Source organism: Oncorhynchus mykiss, chromosome 17 (assembly GCF_013265735.2).
Source record: "Oncorhynchus mykiss isolate Arlee chromosome 17, USDA_OmykA_1.1, whole genome shotgun sequence".
NCBI classification, from domain to species: domain Eukaryota; kingdom Metazoa; phylum Chordata; class Actinopteri; order Salmoniformes; family Salmonidae; genus Oncorhynchus; species Oncorhynchus mykiss.
The window spans coordinates 15356110-15380724 of NC_048581.1; the positions used below are offsets into that span (position 1 = coordinate 15356110).

The following is a 24615-nucleotide window of genomic DNA, read 5'->3' on the forward strand; positions in this document are numbered from 1 at the left end:
CGTTCTTGTACCAGATGTAGGTGGGGTTGTCAGTCAGAGTACAGGTGGTGATACAGGTCAGCGTCCTCTTCCATGCCTCTGTGGCAGGAGTCACCTTCACCTGCAGTTCTGAATACAGAGTAAATGACAATAACATCATTAAACCAATAGTGTATTATGGATAAAAGCATGTATAATTAAACATCTAATAGAAATGTATGTATAAACATGATCCAGTGTTACCTGTGACAGTCAGAGTTGTTCCAGGGAAACTGTACCCCCATCCTGAGGTTTGTGTGTTGAATATGAACTTGTACTCAGCAGAGTCCTCCTCTCTCAGATCTGTGATTCTCAGATCTGTGATTCTCAGGGTGGAGCGACCGCTCTCCTTCTCTCCAACATACTCCACACGACCTGCATACCCTGGGTCTGTGGTTAGGTCCTCAGGTATCAACTTATCCCTCCACCTAGATCTCTGTTTAGGACTAAACCAGAGTGATGATGTGACAGTATCATAACCACTGCCATAAGTACAGGAAATGTCCACTGTTGACCCCTTCAAGGCACAGATTGTCCTCTTGGTGTAAGCCACTATGTTGCAGTCCTGACCCTGGACACCTAAAACATAATGGAATCACATAAGTACATTATACAGTATTTTCAGTTATTTTCATAAAAGCCCCATCAAATTATACAGTGAGACCAAAAGGACATAGTACAATCATTCTGTATACTTGCTATATTAGATTCCATATTAGATTCACACTCACACACTGCAGGAGAGAGGAGATCCTCGTGGCCTTTTACAGCACAGGAGTAGCTGTCTTCATAGTTACTGGAGACTGGGTCTTTGTACTGGGGGGAGGTGCTCTCATCTAGTTGTTGTCCGTTCTTGTACCAGATGTAGGTGGGGTTGTCAGTCAGAATACAGGTGGTGCTACAGGTCAGTGTCTTATCCTGATGTCCACCAGTCACCTTCACCTGAAGACCTGGAGAAAAAACAATATCCCTGTAAATCCCTTTATCACTGACTTATCACTCAAATACAAAGATGTTGGAAATCCTATGTTATACAGAGATAACTACAAACCAAGACATTTTCCTGAACTAAATTAAATTCAACAGTTTAACTATATTGAATGTAATTGTACCTGTGACAGACAGAGTGACTCCAGGATCACCAGTATATAGAATGTTACTGTACCTGTAACAGACAGAGTGACTCCAGGATCACCAGTATATAGAATGTTACTGTACCTGTAACAGACAGAGTGACTCCAGGATCACCAGTATATAGAATGTTACTGTACCTGTAACAGACAGAGTGACTCCAGGTTCACCAGTATACCTCCATGTTCCAGTCTGATCTGTAAATCTGAATTTGTATATAGCTGAGTCAGTCTCTCTCAGGTCTGTGATTGTCAGGGTGTGACCATTCTCTTTATCCTTGCGGTACATCACAAGTCCTTTGTAGTCTGGGTCATCACTCAAACTTACAGGACCCTCAGCATCATATTTAGTGAACCAGAAGGATGTTGTGACTGTACCACTGGGATATGTGTAAGAGCAGGACAGATCCACTGTTGACCCCTTCAAGGTACAGATACTCTGAGTGGTGTAAGTCACACTCCAGCCATCCTGACCCTGTACCACTGAAACACAGTCATACAACACAATGGTATCAGACTTAAGCTAAGGTCATTTGGCTCACACTGAAAGTAGGGTTTGTTCACACTTTGTTGCTGTAGTTGCTGAGTGTGAATGGAAACTGTAGAAAAGCATCACTCAGTGAGGTGTGAAAGATAACTATTTAAAGTGAAGTGGAGATGTCTAACAGAACACACCAGAATAACATTATGATTCTTATCCTTTTAGAAATGTCTGTAGATTGTTATACAGAGCAACTAAAAGATAAGAATGAGACCATACCTGCTACAGACCAGAGAAAGACCACCAACACACTTCCTGCTGTTCTCAAGGACATTGTTGCATCTCCCACCCTGCAGTCTTAGAAACATAAACAACAACTCTATAGCTGGTGAATAACTCCACCTGATACATAGAAGTTTAAACTGTAAATAGGGTACAGGGCCTCATTACTGAAAATGAACCAGGCTCATATTGTGTTGTATTGTGCTTTATGGTTGTCTATGTGAATACTGTCTGTCTGTAAGTCTATTGCACTATGTATGTAATGTGTGTGATGTCTTGCATGTCTGTCTACATCTGTCTATTTCAGATGACATGCTGTATGATGCAAAACCTATTTCCTAATGGATACAGTAAAGTAATCATCATCATCATCATCATCATCAACAACAACAATCTCTTATTGGACAGATCTGTATTACTCTAAACACATATTTTGATTATTCAGAAGCTGTTTTCGTCTCAGAAACCCAAATATAGGAGGATAAATGTTCCATCATTTACGGTCCGCCAAGCTGTACAGCAGCCTAAAGACTGACCACCAGGTTGAATGATAGCTGCTATCACCAAGCTGTACAGCAGCCTAAAGACTGACCACCAGGTTGAATGATAGCTGCTATAACCAAGCTGTACAGCAGCCTAAAGACTGACCACCAGGTTGAATGATAGCTGCTATCACCAAGCTGTACAGCAGCCTAAAGACTGACCACCAGGTTGAATGATAGCTGCTATCACCAAGCTGTACAGCCGCCTAAAGACTGACCAACAGGTTGAATGATAGCTGCTATCACCAAGCTGTACAGCAGCCTAAAGACTGACCACCAGGTTGAATGATAGCTGCTATCACCAAGCTGTACAGCAGCCTAAAGACTGACAAACAGGTTGAATGATAGCTGCTATCACCAAGCTGTACAGCAGCCTAAAGACTGGCCACCAGGTTGAATGATAGCTGCTATCACCAAGCTGAACAGCAGCCTAAAGACTGACCACCAGGTTGAATGATAGCTGCTATCACCAAGCTGTAAAGCAGCATAAAGACTGACCACCAGGTTGAATGATAGCTGTTATCACCAAGCTGTACAGCAGCCTAAAGACTGACCACCAGGTTGAATGATAGCTGCTATCACCAAGCTGTACAGCAGCCTAAAGACTGACCAACAGGTTCAATGATAGCTGCTATCACCAAGCTGTACAGCAGCCTAAAGACTGACCAACAGGTTGAATGATAGCTGCTATCACCAAGCTGTACAGCAGCCTAAAGACTGACCACCAGGTTGAATGATAGCTGCTATCACCAAGCTGTACAGCAGCCTAAAGACTGACCACCAGGTTGAATGATAGCTGCTATCACCAAGCTGTACAGCAGCCTAAAGACTGACCAACAGGTTCAATGATAGCTGCTATCACCAAGCTGTACAGCAGCCTAAAGACTGACCACCAGGTTGAATGATAGCTGCTATAACCAAGCTGTACAGCAGCCTAAAGACTGACCACCAGGTTGAATGATAGCTGCTATCACCAAGCTGTACAGCAGCCTAAAGACTGACCACCAGGTTGAATGATAGCTGCTATCACCAAGCTGTACAGCAGCCTAAAGACTGACCAACAGGTTGAATGATAGCTGCTATCACCAAGCTGTACAGCAGCCTAAAGACTGACCACCAGGTTGAATGATAGCTGCTATCACCAAGCTGTACAGCAGCCTAAAGACTGACAAACAGGTTGAATGATAGCTGCTATCACCAAGCTGTACAGCAGCCTAAAGACTGGCCACCAGGTTGAATGATAGCTGCTATCACCAAGCTGAACAGCAGCCTAAAGACTGACCACCAGGTTGAATGATAGCTGCTATCACCAAGCTGTAAAGCAGCATAAAGACTGACCACCAGGTTGAATGATAGCTGTTATCACCAAGCTGTACAGCAGCCTAAAGACTGACCACCAGGTTGAATGATAGCTGCTATCACCAAGCTTTACAGCAGCCTAAAGACTGACCAACAGGTTCAATGATAGCTGCTTATCACCAAGCTGTACAGCAGCCTAAAGACTGACCAACAGGTTGAAAGATAGCTGCTATCACCAAGCTGTACAGCAGCCTAAAGACTGACCACCAGGTTGAATGATAGCTGCTATCACCAAGCTGTACAGCAGCCTAAAGACTGACCACCAGGTTGAATGATAGCTGCTATCACCAAGCTGTACAGCAGCCTAAAGACTAACCAACAGGTTGAATGATAGCTGCTATCACCAAGCTGTACAGCAGCCTAAAGACTGACCACCAGGTTGAATGATAGCTGCTATCACCAAGCTGAACAGCAGCCTAAAGACTGACCACCAGGTTCAATGATAGCTGCTATCACCAAGCTGTACAGCAGCCTAAAGACTGACCACCAGGTTGAATGATAGCTGCTATCACCAAGCTGTACAGCAGCCTAAAGACTGACCACCAGGTTGAATGATAGCTGCTATCACCAAGCTGTACAGCAGCCTAAAGACTGACCAACAGGTTGAATGATAGCTGCTATCACCAAGCTGTACAACAGCCTAAAGACTGACCACCAGGTTGAATGATAGCTGCTAACACCAAGCTGTACAGCAGCCTAAAGACTGACCACCAGGTTGAATGATAGCTGCTATCACCAAGCTGAACAGCAGCCTAAAGACTGACCACCAGGTTCAATGATAGCTGCTATCACCAAGCTGTACAGCAGCCTAAAGACTGACCACCAGGTTGAATGATAGCTGCTATCACCAAGTTGTACAGCAGCCTAAAGACTGACCACCAGGTTGAATGATAGCTGCTATCACCAAGCTGTACAGCAGCCTAAAGACTGACCAACAGGTTGAATGATAGCTGCTATCACCAAGCTGTACAGCAGCCTAAAGACTGACCACCAGGTTGAATGATAGCTGCTATCACCAAGCTGTACAGCAGCCTAAAGACTGACCACCAGGTTGAATGATAGCTGTTATCACCAAGCTGTACAGCAGCCTAAAGACTGACCACCAGGTTGAATGATAGCTACTATCACCAAGCTGTGAGGATAAACAGCAAGTGGCACACACACACACACACACACACACACACACACTTTTTTTAAGGGGGTAGTTCAGATTCAATATTGCAGATAGATTGTGGCTTCAATCAATGTAATTGTCTGAATCATTTCCAATTCTGATCATCCTCGCAGTGGCAGACCACGTGTAACAACACCTGCACAGGATCGGTACAACAGTAGGCTGAGAGAGGCTGGACTGAGGACTTGTAGGCCTGTTGTAAGGCAGGTCCTAACCAGACATCACCGGCAACAGCGTCGCCTATGGGCACAAACCCACCGTCGCTGGACCAGACAGGACTGGCAAAAAGATATCTTCACTGATGAGTCACGGTTTTGTATCACCAGGGGTGATGGTTGGATTCGCTTTCATTGTCAAAGGACTGAGCTTTACACCGAGGCCTGTACTCTGGAGCGGGATCGATTTGGAGGTGGAGGGTCCGTCATGGTCTGGGGTGGTGTGTCACAGCATCATTGGACAGAGCTTGTTGTCATTGCAGGCAATCTCAAAGCTGTGCGTTACAGGGAAGACATCCTCCTCCCTCATGTGGTACCCTTCCTGCAGGCTCGTCCTGACATGACCCTCCAGCATGACAATGCCACCAGCCATACTGCTCTTTCTTTGTGTGATTTCCTGCAAGACAGGAATGTCAGTGTTCTGCCATGGCCAGCGAAGAGCCCGGATCTCAATCCCAATGAGCACGTCTGGGACCTGTTGGATCGGCGGGTGAGGGCTAGGGCCATTCCCACCAGAAATGTCTGGAAACTTGCAGGTGCCTTGGTGGTAGAGTGAGGTAAAATCTCACAGCAAGATCTGGCCAATCTGGTGCAGTCCATGTGGAGGAGATGCACTGCAGTACTTAATGCAGCTGGTGGCCACACCAGATACTGAGAGTTACTTTTGATTTTGATCCCCCCCCCCCCCCCCCCCCCCCCCCCGTTTGTTCAGGGTGACATTATGCCCTTTCTGTTCGTCACATATCTGTGGAACTTGGTCAGTCTATGTCTCAGTTGTTCAATCTTGTTATCATAGAAATATTGACACATGTTAAGTTTGCTGAAAATAAACGCAGTTGAAAGTGAGAGGCCGTTTCAGTTTTTATATGTATTTTTTGTAAATATATTTTCCACTCAAGGATCATGCTGCTGCTCCCCCTATGGTCATTCCACCCCACCCCCTCTACAGTCTTTACTCTGCCTCCACCCCAATGGTCATTATTCATCACTGCCAGAGTTATTATCTATATAGTGCTAGTTCTATTTCTGTTGTTTTCATTACCATTTTTCATCATTTTATTTCACTAGTCCTGCATGTTGGAGCTCGAAGCCTGATTTTCACTGTACCCTGCAATTACACCTGCAACCCTGTGCATGTGACTATTAAACAATCTGAATCTTTATTATGTTCCCCTTACCCTACCTCCTCTCCTCTAATTGGAGTAAACTAATCATAAACAACACAGACAAAATGTTGTGTTCATTCCTGGTGGGGACCAAAACATCTATTCCCATTCAAAATGTTTTTCCTAACCACTAACCCCTAACCCCTAACCCTAACCCTAACCCTAACCCCTAAACCTAACCCTAACCCTAACCCCTAAACCTAACCCCTAAACCTAACCCTAACCCTAACCCCTAAACCTAACCCTAACCCTAACCCCTAAACCTAACCCTAACCCTTACCCCTAAACCTAACCCTAACCCCTAAACCTAACCCTAACCCTAACCCATAAACCTAACCCTAACCCTAACCACTAACCCTAACCCTAACCCTAACCCTAACCCCTAACCCTAACCCCTAAACCTAACCCTAACCACTAACCCTAATCTTAATCCTAACCCCTAAACCTAAATCTAACTCATAATTAACCCTCAAACAAAAATAGCCTTTTTCCTTGTGTGGACCTGTGAAATGTACCCACTTGTCCAACTTTTCCTTGATTTTCTGTCCTTGTGAGGACTTCTGGTCCACACAAGGATAGTAAAACCACACACACACACACACACACAACCACTGTTGGTCGTTGTGTTTAGTACTGGTACCTAATAATAATGTCCTCAAACATTTTGGGTCAATAACAACATAACAAACTAATGAAACACAACACTGGCTAGTACTTGACCAAGTCACATTTAAGCACACAAACACTGATGTCTATAGTAGTATTAGCCACTATCATATTATGTTACAATGTTGGCCCTTATGTACAGCAGAGGAGGCTGGTGATAGAAGGAGATGGTGCTGCAGTGGATGCTAATTTGTGTTTTTTATGCTGGTCTTAACTTTTTTTTGTTCTTAATGTCTCTGCCATCATGTTGTAATAGGTCTGGGTGTAGCTGGTGCAGAGGAGTCAGGTGCAGGACAGCAGAGATAAATAATACACGTCATTTTACTCAAGACTTAAAAATAGTCAATAATACCTAGCCCACAATACGGACCGTAAATACAACAAACAATCACTCACTAACAAACATGGGGGACAGAGGGTTAAATAATGAGTAATTGAGGGAGTGAAACCAGGTGTGTAAGACAAGGACAAAAGTAACGGAAAATGAAAAGTGGATAGGTGATGGCTAGAAGGCTGGTGACGTCGACCACCGAACGCCGCCCGAACAAGGAGAGGGACCGACTTCGGTGGAAGTAGTGACACATTTCCTTTGGCCTACAGCTTCTAAACATCACAACAGTGATCACTAATCTTGATTTGGACTAAAATTTCAACTTCAACGAGTCTGCAACTTACTCCGAACCAGACCCTGATACCCGGCAACCCTGATCCCCGGCAGCCGAGAGTCAAGCGAGCAGGCATCCTGACGAGATTACGTCGGTGATCAAATAGACCAACAAATAGACCAACAAACTGGATGAGCTCGAGGCTATCCTGTCAACGGGACCTGAATAACTGTAATATATGTTTCTCAGAGTCGTGGCTGAACGTGGATTTACATCATGGATTTACATCTTGCTGATTTGTCTACACTCTTAGAAAACAAATGGTGCTCTCTAGAACCTAAAAGGGTTATTTGGTTCTCCCCATAGGAGAACACTTTGAAGAACTGTTTTTGTTTCCAGGTAGAACACTTTTGGGTTCCATGTAGAACACTTTCCACAGAGGGTTCTACATGGAACACAAAAAGGTTCTACCTGGAACCAAAAATAATTCTACATAGAACCAAAAGGGTGCTCCTATGGGGACAGCCGAAGAACACTTTTGGATCCTCACCTGTCCAACTAGGAGGAACAAAACTCTAGTTCACCTATACTCTACACATGAATAAAAGGCCCTCCCTTGCCCTCTCTTTGGCAAATCAGACCATACCTTTGTCCTCCTGCTTCCTGCCTACAAGCAAATACTCAAACAGGACGTACCAGAGACACGCTCAATACAGAAGTGGCCCGATCAAGTGGATGCTCAGCTACAGGACTGTTTCACTAGCACAGACTGGAATAAGTTCCGGGATTCATCCAATAACATTGAGGAATTGACCACGTCGTTCACCGTTTCATTAATAAGTGCATCGCCGACATTGTCACCACAGTGACCTGCAGACGTACCCCAACCAGAAGACATGGATTACAGGCAACATCTGCACAGAGCTGAAGGCTAGAGCTTCCGCTTTCAAGCAACGGGACTCTAATCCGGACGGTTAAAGAAATTCTGCTACGACCTCCGAAGAGCAATCAAACCGGAAACGCGTCAATACAGGACTAAGGCTGAATCCTACTATGCTGGCTCTGAAGCGAGAAGCATGCGGCTGGGCTTGCAAACTATCATGGATTACAAAGGGAAATCCAGCCGCGAGCTGCCCAGTGACACAAGTCCACCAGACGAAATACAGTAAGTTACTTCTATGCTCGCTTAGTCTATTATCTATCTTGATGCCTAGTCACTTTACCTCTACCTATGGGGCAGCAGGTAGCCTAGCGGTTAAGAGTGTTGGGCCAGTAAAGGTTGCTGTTTTGAATTCCTGAACTGGCAAAAGCAGTAAATTCTGCAGTTCTGCCCTTGAGCAAGGCAGTTAACCCACAACAACAACTGCTCCCGGGCGACAATTACGTCCATTTATACAGCCCCACACACCTCTCAGATTCAGAGGGCTTGAATTAAATGTAGAAGACACATTTCAGTTGAATGCATTCAGTTGTGCAACTGACTAGGTATCCCCCCTTTCCCTTATATGTATGTACATAAACACCTTAATTACCTCGTAACCCTGCACAACGACTCGGTACTGTGAAACAGATGTTATTTTTACTCGTTATTGATATTCGTTATTCACTCTATTTATTCCTTGTGTCACTATTTCCCTCAAAACATTTATACAGTGTAAGTCTTCAGATCCCTTTACCTATTTTGACATTTTGTTACGTTACAGCCTTATTCTAAAATGGAATAAATAAACCATTTCCCTCATCATTCTACACAGGATACACCATAAAGACAAAGCAAAAACTGTTTTTTTTTACACAAGTATTCATAACCTTTGTTATGAGATTCGAAATTGAGCTCAGGTGTATCATGTTTCCATTGATCGTCCTTAAAATGTGATTGGAGTCCACCTGTGGTAAATTCCTGTCTATATAAGGTCCCACAGTTGACTATGCATGTCAGAGAAAAAAACAAGCCATGACGTCAAAGGAATTGTCTGTAGAGCTCCGAGACAGGATTGGGTCTAGGCAAAGATTTGGGGAAGGGTACAAAACATGTCTGCAGCATTGAAGGTCCCCAAGAACACAGTGGCCTCCATCATTCTTAAATGGAAGAACGGAGCAATCGGAGGAGTAGGGCCTTGGTCAGGTAGGTGACCAAGAACTCGATGGTCACTCTGACAGAGCTCCAGTGTTCCTCTGTGGAGATGGGAGAACCTTCCAGGTGGACAACCATCTCTGCAGCACTCCACCAATCAGGCCTTTATTGTAGAGTGGCCAGATGTAAGCCAGATGACAGCCAGCTTGAACTTTGCCAAAAGGCACCTAAATGAGATTCTCTGGTCTGATGAAACCAAGATGGAAGTCTTTGGCCTCAATAGCCAAGTGTCACGTCTGGAGGTTACCTGGCACATCCCTACGATGAAGCATGGTGGTGGCAGCATAATGGTGTAGGGATGTTTTTCAGCTGCAGGGACTGGGAGATCAGTCAGGATTGAGGGAAAGAAAAACAAGTAGAGAGAGATCCTTGATGAAAACCTGCTCCAGAGCGCCCAGGACCTCTCAACAGGACAACGACCCTAAGCACACAGCCAAGACAACGCAGGAGTGGCTTCAGGACAAGTCTCTGAATGTCCTTCAGTGGCCCAGACAGAGGCAGGACAATCCAGATCGAACATCTCTGGAGAGACCTGAAAATAGCTGTGCAGCGACGCTCCCCATCCAACCTGACAGAGCTTGAGAGGATCTGTAGAGAAGAATGAGAGAAACTCCCCAAATTCAAGTTTGCTAAGCTTGTTGCATCATACCCAAGAAGATTCAAGGCTGTTATCGCTGACAAGGTGCTTCAACAAAAAAAAAGGAAAGGACCCGACACGTTAGTCAGGATTTCAACTCACCATCACTGTGTCTCATGTTAATATTACTCCTAAACACAACCCACCATCACTGTGTCTCATGTTAATACTACTCCTAAACACGACCTACCATCACTGTGTCTCATGTTAATACTACTCCTAAACACGACCCACCATCACTGTGTCTCATGTTAATACTACTCCTAAACACAACCCACCATCACTGTGTCTCATGTTAATACTACTCCTAAACACGACCCACCATCACTGTGTCTCATGTTAATACTACTCCTAAACACAACCCACCATCACTGTGTCTCATGTTAATACTACTCCTAAACACGACCCACCATCACTGTGTCTCATGTTAATACTACTCCTAAACACAACCCACCATCACTGTGTCTCATGTTAATACTACTCCTAAACACAACCCACCATCACTGTGTCTCATGTTAATACTACTCCTAAACACAACCCACCATCACTGTGTCTCATGTTAATACTACTCCTAAACACAACCCACCATCACTGTGTCTCATGTTAATACTACTCCTAAACACGACCCACCATCACTGTGTCTCATGTTAATACTACTCCTAAACACAACCCACCATCACTGTGTCTCATGTTAATACTACTCCTAAACACGACCCACCATCACTGTGTCTCATGTTAATACTACTCCTAAACACAACCCACCATCACTGTGTCTCATGTTAATACTACTGCTAAACACAACCCACCATCACTGTGTCTCATGTTAATACTACTCCTAAACACAACCCACCATCACTGTGTCTCATGTTAATACTACTCCTAAACACAACCCACCATCACTGTGTCTCATGTTAATACTACTCCTAAACACAACCCACCATCACTGTGTCTCATGTTAATACTACTCCTAAACACAACCCACCATCACTGTGTCTCATGTTAATACTACTCCTATACACAACCCACCATGACTCCTACTCCTAAAGCTCTTATGAAGAATCCACTTAATCACTCTTACTGTCACGCTTTAGGCCATTTTCAAAATGTATTGCTCTCATAGCTCTTAAAACAGCACAAGTCTTTATGTGAAACCACATGTACAATGTACATCCCATCTTTTTATAGCATACAATATATCTCTGTATTTGTCAAGGGTGCAAATAATTTTGGTCATGACTCTGTATCCAACAATCAGATAAATATGTAAAATAAATTTACACTCACTCACTCACTCACTCACTCACTCACTCACTCACTCACACAGTTATACTTGACCCTGTTAAACTTACACTGTTAAACTGTTAAACAGTGAACATTGAATGGAGATCTGGGTATTACTGGTAAACTCTACTGATCATGTTTTAAACATGTAAATGAATAAACTGAACTAAACACATGAAACCACAGTCCAGGGTCAGTATTCACAAAGTGTATCAGAGTAGGAAAGCTGATCTGGGATCAGTTTAGCCTTTTAGATCATAATTATATGGACCATCTGAGACACTTTATGAATACAGGCCCTGATGTAATAACCAAAACACAGTTCAAAATAAACCAACAAGTACAAAGATACAGGAAGTCATGTGATGTTTGGCTAAAAACATCAAAACTAAAACTATATTTCAAGATATTGTCAAGTGTACTTACAGAGTGAAGTGAAGAGGAGAGGTCTTGAACAGTCAGTCAACTTACTGTCACTGTGTGGAAACAATAAGTAGTCTACTGTAAGTATTAGTAGAAGCAGACATAGCCTATGTGTGAGTTCTGTGGTTGACACTTATCGAGTAGTCTAGTCAGGTCATTAACATGCAGCAACAACATGTCACATAAGGGATGTTACTGTATCAAAATAGAAAATGGTCTAAAGTCAGAATACTGTAGTTGCATTTCTTTATATGAGGAGTGGGCCTACATGTTTTACAAGAGACAAAATGTGACCCATTCCCATCACTGTTCATCAGCTGGTACTGAAGGTTCCAGAACAGATGAAAGGGGAGTATCTTTGGTACCAGTGTTCAAGACTAGAGCTCTCCCTACTGACATCTCATCATTACTGCAGACTCCAGGCTTCATATGTCCCTAGTAGTCTGATGGAAATATACAAAATAGAAGGTAAAATAACATTTGAAAATGTAAAATGTATAGAGAACTAACCAGGCGCAAACATAAAAATACTGTGATATTGGGACTTATGTTGAACTGACATTTGAATTGAGCGAACAAGTGAGCTCAGCTAGCTTGTTAGCTACATGAAGATTTTTCCTAAATAAACTAGCATTTCTCTGCATCACACAGCTACTCTGAATGGACTGGATTGTGAACAATATGATGTGCTGCCACTGAATTACAGCAAGACCCCATAGTTAACTAGTGAGCTAGTTAGTGAGCCTACTTTTAGCTATCAACATTAACTAGCTAGAAACAACAGACAACAGTGAGCTGTCATTATGCCAAGGCCAAGGCAAGCTGCTCTGTATTTCCAGTGTGTTCTTGTGTGAAAGAGATGTCTTCAGCTCTCTGATCTTCAGAACAACGGACCCAAAGTGAACCCTGACATCCATATAACTAAGTCTGTCTGTCTGTCTGGGATTATTATGTTTTATTGTGTCTGAGTGATGCGTTTTTTTATTTTTTTTTTACATTGAATAATTGTTTATTGCTGCTTCGTTATTGTTATTTTATTGTGATTTAGTTTTAGTTTTATTTACAATTTTTATAATTAAAAAAAAGGAAAATTCCTTACATAAAAAACTGCATTGTTGCTTAATAAGCATTTAATAACCATTTCACAGTAAGGTCTACCTGTTGTAATCGGCGCATGTTTGAAATACAATTTGATTCGTGTGTTTAGGCACTGGACTCCCTCTGACACTGGGATTCTGAATATCTAGAAGTCTGAGCCGTCAGTGGACGGGGACGGGAGGGTTATTGTACTAGTTGACATATGGAATTGTTTTAAGGTGGTCATACCATGGATCATTTAGCTATTTGATTTTGAATTACAGTACCCCTTTAGGTACAAAAGGATAAGGACTAATGTTTGTGAGAGCAGGCAGGGGACTGCAATATAGTCTGCCTGGAACATGCCCCATATTCAACTGTAATTCAATTCAAAAATAACATTTATTTATCCCCTGTAGGGGCAATTACTAGGCACCCTATGGCATCAGGCTGGCAGTGAGTCTCACAATGACATCACAAGTGGTCACGTGTCCAGTCACATGACCATACATACCCAGTAAAACACATGATAACAACAGATGTCATCCCCCTTAGTGTCTACAACATGGTCATCATAGAGGAGGTTCACTGGGCAAAGATCCCTTCAACTTCTAATGATGATGTCATTTCCATGTTTCACAGCTCAGGCCGAGGGAGATTTACATTTACAGTAGAGAACATAGAATTAGAATGTTGAACTTTGATACTCTCTATCTCCCCACACCTACAGTACAAAACATAGAGAGTATCAGAGTTCTACATTCGAATTATATCTCCCCACACCTACAGTACAGAACATAGAGAGTATCAGAGTTCTACATTCTAATTATATCTCCCCTCACCTACAGCACACAATGTAGAAGGAGGAGCGGAAGGGAGGGAGGTGACCACTGTCAAAATACAAGGAATGTAGGAACAGGGTGCTATTTGAGACAGCCTATAGAACCTATAACTGTAGAAATGTATACTGTGGAATAACCAGAAATAAACATACTCACCCACTGGAGTCATGAGGGGAGGATAGGTCCACCACTGGAGTCCTGAGGAGAGGAGAGGTCCACCACTGGAGTCCTGAGGGGAGAGGAGAGGTCCACCACAGGAGTCCTGAGGAGAGGAGAGGTCCACCACTGCAGTCATGAGGGGAGGAGAGGTCCACCACTGGAGTCCTGAGGGGAGGAGAGGTCCACCACTGGAGTCCTGAGGAGAGGAGAGGTCCACCACTGCAGTCATGAGGGGAGGAGAGGTCCACCACTGGAGTCCTGAGGGGAGGAGAGGTCCACCACTGGAGTCCTGAGGGGAGGAGAGGTCCACCACTGGAGTCATGAGGGGAGGAGAGGTCCAACACTGGAGTCACGAGGGGAGGAGAGGTCCACCACTGGAGTCCTGAGGAGAGGAGAGGTCCACCACTGGAGTCCTGAGGGTAGGAGAGGTCCACCACTGCAGTCATGAGGGGAGGAGAGGTCCACCACTGGAGTCCTGAGGAGAGGAGAGTTCCACCACTGGAGTCCTGAGGAGAGGAGAGGTCCACCACTGGAGTTCTGAGGGGAGGAGAGGTCCAACACTGGAATCCTGAGGAGAGGAAAGGTCCAACACTGGATTCCTGAGGGGAGGAGAGGTCCATGACTGGAATCCTGAGGGAGGAGAGGTCCACCACTGCAATCCTGAGGGGAGGAGAGGTCCACCACTGGAATCCTGAGGAGAGGAAAGGTCCAACACTGGATTCCTGAGGGGAGGAGAGGTCCATGACTGGAATCCTGAGGAGAGGAAAGGTCCAACACTGGATTCCTGAGGGGAGGAGAGGTCCATGACTGGAATCCTGAGGGAGGAGAGGTCCACCACTGCAATCCTGAGGGAGGAGAGGTCCACCACTGCAATCCTGAGGGGAGGAGAAGTCCATGACTGGAATCCTGAGGGAGGAGAGGTCCATGACTGGAATCCTGAGGGAGGAGAGGTCCATGACTGGAATCCTGAGGGGAGGAGAGGTCCATGACTGGAATCCTGAGGGGAGGAGAGGTCCATGACTGGAATCCTGAGGGGAGGAGAGGTCCAACACTGGAGTCACGAGGGGAGGAGAGGTCCATGACTGGAGTCCTGAGGGGAGGAGAGGTCCACCACTGGAATCCTGAGGGGAGGAGAGGTCCACCACTGGAGTCCTGAGGGGAGGTCTTCCCCTCAGGAAACATTGTAGCTAAACATCACAATAAATCAATGTTTGATATATCATGTATTTCTTTATTGTTGAAGTGTTTTGGTTAAATCAGAAATCAAACTCCTCTAATAATGGCTATGCCCCTTGTGGTGGGGTCTGGTAGTGCAGTCTGTCTATACTATGCCCCTTGTGGTGGGGTCTGGTAGTGCAGTCTGTCTATACTATGCCCCTTGTGGTGGGGTCTGGTAGTGCAGTCTTTATATACTATGCTCCTTGTGGTGGGGTCTGGTAGTGCAGTCTGTCTATACTATGCTCCTTGTGGTGGGGTCTGGTAGTGCAGTCTTTATATACTATGCTCCTTGTGGTGGGGTCTGGTAGTGCAGTCTGTCTATACTATGCTCCTTGTGGTGGGGTCTGGTAGTGCAGTCTGTCTATACTATGCTCCTTGTGGTGGGGTCTGGTAGTGCAGTCTTTATATACTATGCTCCTTGTGGTGGGGTCTGGTAGTGCAGTCTGTCTATACTATGCTCCTTGTGGTGGGGTCTGGTAGTGCAGTCTGTCTATACTATGCCCCTGTGGTGGGGTCTGGTAGTGCAGTCTGTATATACTATGCCCCTGTGGTGGGGTCTGGTAGTGCAGTCTGTATATACTATGCTCCTTGTGGTGGGGTCTGGTAGTGCAGTCTGTATATACTATGCCCCTTGTGGTGGGGTCTGGTAGTGCAGTCTGTATATACTATGCTCCTTGTGGTGGGGTCTGGTAGTGCAGTCTGTCTATACTATGCCCCTTGTGGTGGGGTCTGGTAGTGCAGTCTGTATATACTATGCTCCTTGTGGTGGGGTCTGGTAGTGCAGTCTATATATACTATGCTCCTTGTGGTGGGGTCTGGTAGTGCAGTCTGTATATACTATGCCCCTGTGGTGGGGTCTGGTAGTGCAGTCTGTATATACTATGCTCCTTGTGGTGGGGTCTGGTAGTGCAGTCTGTATATACTATGCCCCTTGTGGTGGGGTCTGGTAGTGCAGTCTGTATATACTATGCTCCTTGTGGTGGGGTCTGGTAGTGCAGTCTGTCTATACTATGCCCCTTGTGGTGGGGTCTGGTAGTGCAGTCTGTATATACTATGCTCCTTGTGGTGGGGTCTGGTAGTGCAGTCTATATATACTATGCTCCCTGTGGTGGGGTCTGGTAGTGCAGCCTGTCTATACTACGCCCCCTGTGGTGGGGTCTGGTAGTGCAGTCTGTCTATACTATGCCCCTGTGGTGGGGTCTGGTAGTGCAGTCTGCATATACTATGCCCCTGTGGTGGGGTCTGGTAGTGCAACCTGTCTATACTGCGCCCCCTGTGGTGGGGTCTGGTAGTGCAGCCTGTCTATACTATGCCCCTGTGGTGCGGTCTGGTAGTGCAGCCTGTCTATACTATGCCCCTGTGGTGGGGTCTGGTAGTACAGCCTGTCTATACTATGTCCCAGTGGAGGGGTCTGATAGTGCAGCCTGTCTATACTATGTCCCTGTGGTGGGGTCTGGTAGTGCAGCCTGTCTATACTATGCCCGACTGGTGGGGTCTGGTAGTGCAACCTGTCTATACTACGCCCCCTGTGGTGGGGTCTGGTAGTGCAACCTGTCTATACTACGCCCCCTGTGGTGGGGTCTGGTAGTGCAACCTGTCTATACTACGCCCCCTGTGGTGGGGTCTGGTAGTGCAACCTGTCTATACTATGCCCCTGTGGTGGGGTCTGGTAGTGCAACCTGTCTATACTATGCCCCTGTGGTGGGGTCTGGTAGTGCAACCTGTCTATACTACGCCCCCTGTGGTGGGGTCTGGTAGTGCAACCTGTCTATACTATGCCCCTGTGGTGGGGTCTGGTAGTGCAGCCTGTCTATACTATGGCTGGGGAGACAGAGAGACAGACAGACAGACACACAGACACATGTTTTTAATATACAATTATAATTAATATAACATGTAAAAAACTGCAAATGCTTAAATATATGTAATGTATTTATTATTTTTTAATAAAAGAAAACAATATAGGATTACGTAATATAAAACATAAAAATAATTAATAATATCTGACAGCAATACAAAGTAAATCATTAAACACATCAGGAGAAACTTGGCCCAAAAGCTAAACAAATAATAGAAAGCTGTTATCAATATGATCCACATTAGTTGCTGAGGCAAGTAGTACTATTGATGTTATAACAATACGGCAAAATCCACTTAGAAAAATATCAGGAATGTTATCTTAAACTATAGATAGGAAACAGATTGGTACACAAGAAAAAATATGGAAATGGGAAAATCCCATTGAAAAAAAGCAGAAGCATAACCCCTCCCATTTATCATCAATATACATAATTATCAGAATAAGAAAATAAAAAATATATTCCAGCATTTACTCAAAGTTAAAGTTCATGGTCTGTAAAACCACCTAGATATGGTTGCTAGAGAATAGAGGAGTGAGGCCTGGCTTTGGATCGGAACCGTAGCTCTTCAGTCCAGGATCTGTGGTGGTTCTCTTCAGTCCAGGATCTGTGGTGGCTCTCTTCAGTCCAGGATCTGTGGTGGCTCTCTTCAGTCCAGGATCTGTGGTGGTTCTCTTCAGTCTAGGATCTGTGGTGGTTCTCTTCAGTTGATGTTCTGAGGTACTTTTCTTCAGTCCAGGTTCTGTGGTGGTTCTTTTCAGTAAAGGATCTGTGGTGGTTCTCTTCAGTTGATGTTCTGAAGTACTTTCCTTCAGTCCAGGTTCTGTGGTGGTTCTCCTCAGTGCAGGTTCTGTGGTGGTTCTCTTCAGTCCAGGTTCTGTAGTGGTTCTCTTAAGTGGGAGGGTCCCCTCATATTCTGAAAGAAGATACTGAATTAGCAATTTACACTCCCACTAAAATGTTTATGGACACACACAAACACACAAACACACTTACTGCCAGGGTGTCATACTCTGGTGACCTGGTCTTCATGTTCAGAGGTGTGTACATGTCACTGTTGGGGTCACTGTTAGGGTCAGGATGGACATTCTGTGGACAGGAAGAGAGAGAGAGAGAGAGAGAGAGGGAGGGAGGGAGGGAGGGAGGGAGGGAATGCATGTGTTCTTTGAAACAGTCTTTCCATCATTTTCTATAAACACATTCAAGTACTGTATAAAACACAAACACTCTCACAAACAATCAAAATGTATTATAAGAGACTTACTGCCAGAGTGTCATAGTCAGGGGACATGGTCCTCATGTTCAGACCTGTGTACGTGTCACTGTTACAGTCAGGACGGACACTCTGTGGAGAGAGAGTGAAAGAGAGAGAGAGAGAGAGAGAGGGAGAGAGAGAGAGAGAGAGAGAGAGAGAGAGGGAGAGGGAGAGAGAGAGAGAGAGAGAGAGAGAGACGTAACAATGAAAATAATATGAAAGAGACTGTCTTGACAGTAAATGAATGAAAATGGATTTGTAACTCAGGGTTTCCCAAACTCGGAGCTGGACCCCCCTGGGTGCATGTTTTGTTTTTTGCCCTAACACTACACAGGGGGGGGGGGGTTAACTGATAACTGATATAATCACCTGTGTGTCTGTTGAAGCATCACTTCCTCCCTTGAATCTCCTGTAAAGATGGACAGAGTGAGTTCTGCTCTCTACTGACCTCTAGTGGAAGTTGATGTGTTACTAATACAGTTTAGCAGTTAAAAAAAATCCTTTATTTAACTAGGCAAGTCAGTTAAGAACTAATTCTTATTTACAATGACGGCCTAGGAACAGCGGGTTAACTGCCTTGTTCTTGGCAGAACGACAGATCTTTACCTTGCCAGCTCGGGGATTCGATCTTGCAACCTTGCGGTTACTAGTCCAGTTAAGGGCGTTGGGCCAATAAATGCATTTTTGAATGAATTAAGTCAATAACAAATCAGAGTGCTAAGGTAAAAGAATAATACAAATATCAGTTTTCCTTCTTCACTCACCTGAACCACATGAGTCCAGAGAGACAGAGGATGAGAACCAGAACCACCACTATGATTCCTACAGCTGCAGTCACAACTGAGGTCTGTTTCCCTAAAAGATCAAATGGATGATATGAGTACATGTTATTATGAAGTGACAACGAATATACAGCAATACAGGACATTAATGCAATACTTGTATATAGAAGCCTATGTATAAACCAAAGTGTAATGAGGCAAACTAGAAGAATATCACCTTGAAACATCATTTCTTATTGAACATCATTTTGTATTGAAGTTTTGAAGATGTAACTTTACCTGCTACAATGATCATCAGAGCTGTAGAGTTCATAGATCCTTTTCCATTCTGGGCCTCACAGTAATATTCTCCTCTGTCCTCAGAGATGATGTTAGTGATGTTGTAACTCTGTCCTGATGCTTTTGGTGAGGTTACGTTCTTCTTGTACCAGGTGTATTTGTCCACAGGTGGGTTGGCATCACTGCTGCAGGTCAGAGTCACTGAACTGCCCTCCACTATTTCACCAGAGGGACTGACTGACACTGAGGGGTTCCTTGGAGCATCTAGTAAAGGAGAATATGTCAGAGGGTCAGGACTGTAGTATAAAGCCTCAAATGACATCATGTCAAAAATAAATCATATCTAAACTCAGAGGACTATCTAAACCTATCACTTACACAAAACATGAACAATAATAATACACTTTAGGACTTGAGTGTCTACTAAACTATTCTTCAAGTGTCTGATGTACTGAACATTCTAACTATAGACATGCATACATCTATGACATTGTCTGTAATTTCTATGTAATGATGAATATGTATAGATAAAGCAGTAATACTCTTCTCATTGATATTAAATGATTGATACTTTCTAAGTAGAAAGTTTAATTCACACTTACACACTGCAGGAGAGTGGAGGTCCTCATGGTGTTCTACAGTACAGGAGTAACTGTCCGCAGAATGACCCAACACTACTAGGATATTACTAGAGTATTGTTGGGAAGTGGGCTCATCTAGACGTTGTCCATTCTTGTACCAGATGTAGGTGGGGTTGTCAGTCAGAGTACAGGTGGTGCTACAGGTCAGTGTCTTCTGTCCCTCTGCAGCAGGAGTCACCTTCACCTGCAGACCTGAAACAATATGTATAAAACCACATACACCTCTGTGTTAACAGGATGGTTAATATATTTTCTCCTGTAATTCATTATGATTTACAGTTGTATCATACAGGGTAGTATTACCTGTGACAGACAGAGTTGTTCCTGGGAAACTATGACCCCATTCAAAGTTGTCTGTTTTAAAAGTGAAGCGATACTCAGCTGAGTCCTCCTCTCTCAGATCTGTGATTCTCAGGTAGGAGGGACTTCTGTATGTTCCAGTGTACTCCACACGACCTGCATACCCTGGGTCTGTGGTTAGGTCTTCAGGGGTCGACTTATCACTTCTAAACCAGAATGATGATGTGGTGGAATAATAACCAACATAAATACAGGATATGTCCACTGTTGACTCCTTCAAGACACAGATTCTCCTCTTGGTGTAAGTCACTCTGTTGCAGCTCTGACCCTGAACACCTGAAACACAGTGACATAACAAGAGGTCAACTAGATTGTATTCTCAGTTCTATCTAGAAATGCTGACAGTTCTCATATTATGAAATGAAACCAACATTGATATACATTGTATACAGTTTTACAGTGATGTATTAGGGATCTATTTAGTTTTTATTTTGGGGAGGATTGTGTGTTTTTTTACATTCAGCCCAGGATTTCCACATCCGGCTTCTTCACCTGTGGGATCATCTGAGAACAGCCACCCAGACAGCTGATGAAACTGAGGAGTAATTCTGTCTGTGATAAAGCCCTTTTGTTGGGAAAACCTCAGTCTGATTGGCTGGGCCTGGCTCCCCAGTGGGTGGTCCTATGCCCTCCCAAGCCCACCCATGGTTGTGACCCTGCCCAGTCATGTGAAATCCATAGATTAGGACCTAATGAATATACAGTATTTCATCTGACTGATTACCTTATATGAACTGTAACTCAGTAAAATGGTTGTGACCCTGCCCAGTCATGTGAAATCCATAGATTAGGACCTAATGAATATACAGTATTTCATCTGACTGATTACCTTATGTAACAGTATAACTTTAGACCGTCCCCTCGCCCATACCCGGGCGCGAACCAGAGACCCTCTGCCCACATCAACAAGCATTGTTACCCATCGCTCCACAAAAGCCACAACCCTTGCAGAGCAAGGGGAACTACTACTTCAAGGTCTCAGAGCAAGTGACGTCCCCGATTGAAACGCTATTTAGCGCCACCGCTAACTAAGCTAGCCGTTTCACATCCGTTACACTAATATGAACTGTAACTCAGTAAAATGGTAGAAATTGTTGCACGTTGCGTTTATATTTTTGTTCAGTATAATTGTATATGTATTTATGTAAAACATAGGGACCACAATGAAAATAAGTCACCAACTTTATTGTGAAATCCTTTAAAACAACAATCCTGTTTACTTAAAATAATATTGTTGATATATGTATTCTTTTAACTGACAAATAAAATCAATCAGTCAATCCAAACTGATCAGCAGCCATTTGATGAACGGAAAGAGACATTAGTTACAAAACACCAACAAGTTGAATGACATTCAGAGATTGTCAAGCCTTCAATACTGGGTCAGACTACAAGGTAGGGAGGGATGTATTCTCTGTTTGTCCAGATTTACATTGTCTATTTATTGTGGTGTTGAAAACACAAACCATGACATTGAAGTGCCCGAAGTCAGTATGCTTTGTTTATTGGTTGTGTGCTGCATTGGCACAGAAACCTGTTGGTGGAAAATGTGTTGCATATATTTTGTATATGATGGCAGTGTAATAGAACAGGCAGGGTGAGCTTGTCTGTGGTGGTCGGGAACCCTCAAACTTCTGGCCCGTAGCCCTGCGTGGCATCGATCAGTCGGAATTCACGTTTATAAATGCAGGTTGCTACAGTTATTCTTATTTGTGGTCGTAAACATTATTTTATTTTACAGTACAAGGGGAGGGTCATGTGAAAATATTTTAAACTTTGAAGACCAGTCCTGTCCCGTCCCCCAGTAAATTTCAATCTGCCCCTTAATAAATAAACACTCACAAACTGCAGGAGAGTGGAGATCCTCATGGCCTTTTACAGCACAGGAGTAACTGTCTTCATAGTTACTGGAGACTGGGTCTTTGTACTGGGGGGAGGTGCTCTCATCTAGATGTTGTCCGTTCTTGTACCAGATGTAGGTGGGGTTGTCAGTCAGAGTACAGGTGGTGCTACAGGTCAGTGTATTCTGTCCCTCTGCAGCAGGAGTCACCTTCACCTGCAGACCTGAAACAATATGCATAAAACCACATACACCTCTGTGTTGACAGGATGGTTCATATATTTTCTCCTGTAATTCATTATGATTTACAGTTGTAGTATTACCTGTGACAGACAGAGTTGTTCCTGGGAAACTATGACCCCAGTCAAAGTTGTCTGCTTTAAAAGTGAAGCGATACCCAGCTGAGTCCTCCTCTCTCAGATCTGTGATTCTCAGGGTGAAGGGACCTCTGTATGTTCCAGTGTACTCCACACGACCTGCATACCCTGGGTTTGTGGTTAGGTCTTCAGGGGTCGACTTATCACTTCTAAACCAGAATGATGATGTGGTGGAATAATAACCAACATAAGTACAGGATATGTCCACTGTTGACTCCTTCAAGACACAGATTCTCCTCTTGGTGTAAGTCACTCTGTTGCAGCTCTGACCCTGAACACCTGAAACACAGTGACATAACAAGAGGTCAACTAGATTGTATTCTCAGTTCTATCTAGAAATGCTAACAGATCTCATATTACAAAATGAAACCAACACTGATATACATTGTATACAGTTTTACAGTGATGTATTAGGGATCTATTTATTTTTTGTTTTGGGGACGATTGTGTGTTTTTTTACATTCAGCCCAGGATTTCCACATCCGGCTTCTTCACCTGCGGAATCATCTGAGAACAGCCACCCAGAGAGCTGATGAAACTGAGGAGTAATTCTGTCTGTGATAAAGCCCTTTTGTTGGGAAAACCTCAGTCTGATTGGCTGGGCCTGGCTCCCCAGTGGGTGGTCCTATGCCCTCCCAAGCCCACCTATGGTTGTGACCCTGCCCAGTCATGTGAAATCCATAGATTAGGACCTAATGAATATACAGTATTTCATCTGACTGATTACCTTATGTAACAGTATAACTTTAGACCGTCCCCTCGCCCATACCCGGGCGCGAACCAGAGACCCTCTGCCCACATCAACAACAGTCACCCACGAAGCATCGTTACCCATGGCTCCACAAAAGTCACGGCCCTTGCAGAGCAAGGAGAACTACTACTTCAAGGTCTCAGAGAAAGTGATGTCACCGATTGGAACGCTAGTTAGCGTGCACAGCTAACTAAGCTAGCCGTTTCACATCCGTTACACTTATATGAACTGTAACTCAGTAAAATGGTTGAAATTGTTGCACGTTGCGTTTATATTTTTGTTCAATATAATTGTATATGTATTTATGTAAAACATAGGGACCACAATGAAAATAAGTCACCAACTTTATTGTCCAATCCTGTTCACTTAAAATAATATTGTTTATATACAGTGGGGAGAACAAGTATTTGATACACTGCCGATTTTGCAGGTTTTCCTACTTACAAAGCATGTAGAGGTCTGTAATTTTTATCATAGGTACACTTCAACGGTGAGAGACGGAATCTAAAACAAATATTAAGAAAATCACATTGTGTGATTTTTAAGTAATTAATTTGCATTTTATTGCATGACATAAGTATTTGATACATCAGAAAAGCAGAACCTAATATTTGGTACAGAAACCTTTGTTTGCAATTACAGAGATCATATGTTTCCTATAGTTCTTGACCAGGTTTGCACACACGGCAGCAGGGATTTTGGCCCACTCCTCCATACAGACCTTCTCCAGATCCTTCAGGTTTTGGGACTGTCGCTGGGCAATACGGATTTTCAGCTCCCTCCAAAGATTTTCTATTGGGTTCAGGTCTGGAGACTGGCTAGGCCACTCCAGGACCTTGAGATGCTTCTTACGGAGCCACTCCTTAGTTGCCCTGGCTGTGTGTTTCGGGTCGTTGTCATGCTGGAAGACCCAGCCACAACTCATCTTCAATACTCTTACTGAGGGAAGGAGGTTGTTGGCCAAGATCTCGTGATACATGGCCCCATCCATCCTCCCCTCAATACGGTGCAGTCATCCTGTCCCCTTTGCAGAAAAGCATCCCCAAAGAATGATGTTTACAC

At 44.0% G+C, this 24615-nt stretch overlaps 1 protein-coding gene and 1 long non-coding RNA gene across 2 annotated transcripts in view; both read right to left on the minus strand.

Moving 5' to 3' along the window:
• LOC118940092 overlaps window positions 1–24615 on the minus strand; it is a 149995-nt gene that overhangs the window by 67699 nt on the left and 57681 nt on the right. The window contains exons 18-19 of the mRNA XM_036948328.1: window positions 22749–23081; window positions 22428–22649 (exon numbers count right to left, since the gene is read on the minus strand). Coding sequence (XP_036804223.1) covers window positions 22428–22649; window positions 22749–23081 — 555 coding nt within the window. The remainder of the gene's footprint in view (window positions 1–22427; window positions 22650–22748; window positions 23082–24615) is intronic.
• Window positions 17252–19008, minus strand: LOC118940327. The gene is made up of 4 exons (XR_005036848.1): window positions 18893–19008; window positions 18533–18613; window positions 18265–18357; window positions 17252–18184 (listed from the first exon to the last, which is right to left on the minus strand). It is a non-coding gene; the product is annotated as an uncharacterized LOC118940327 (long non-coding RNA).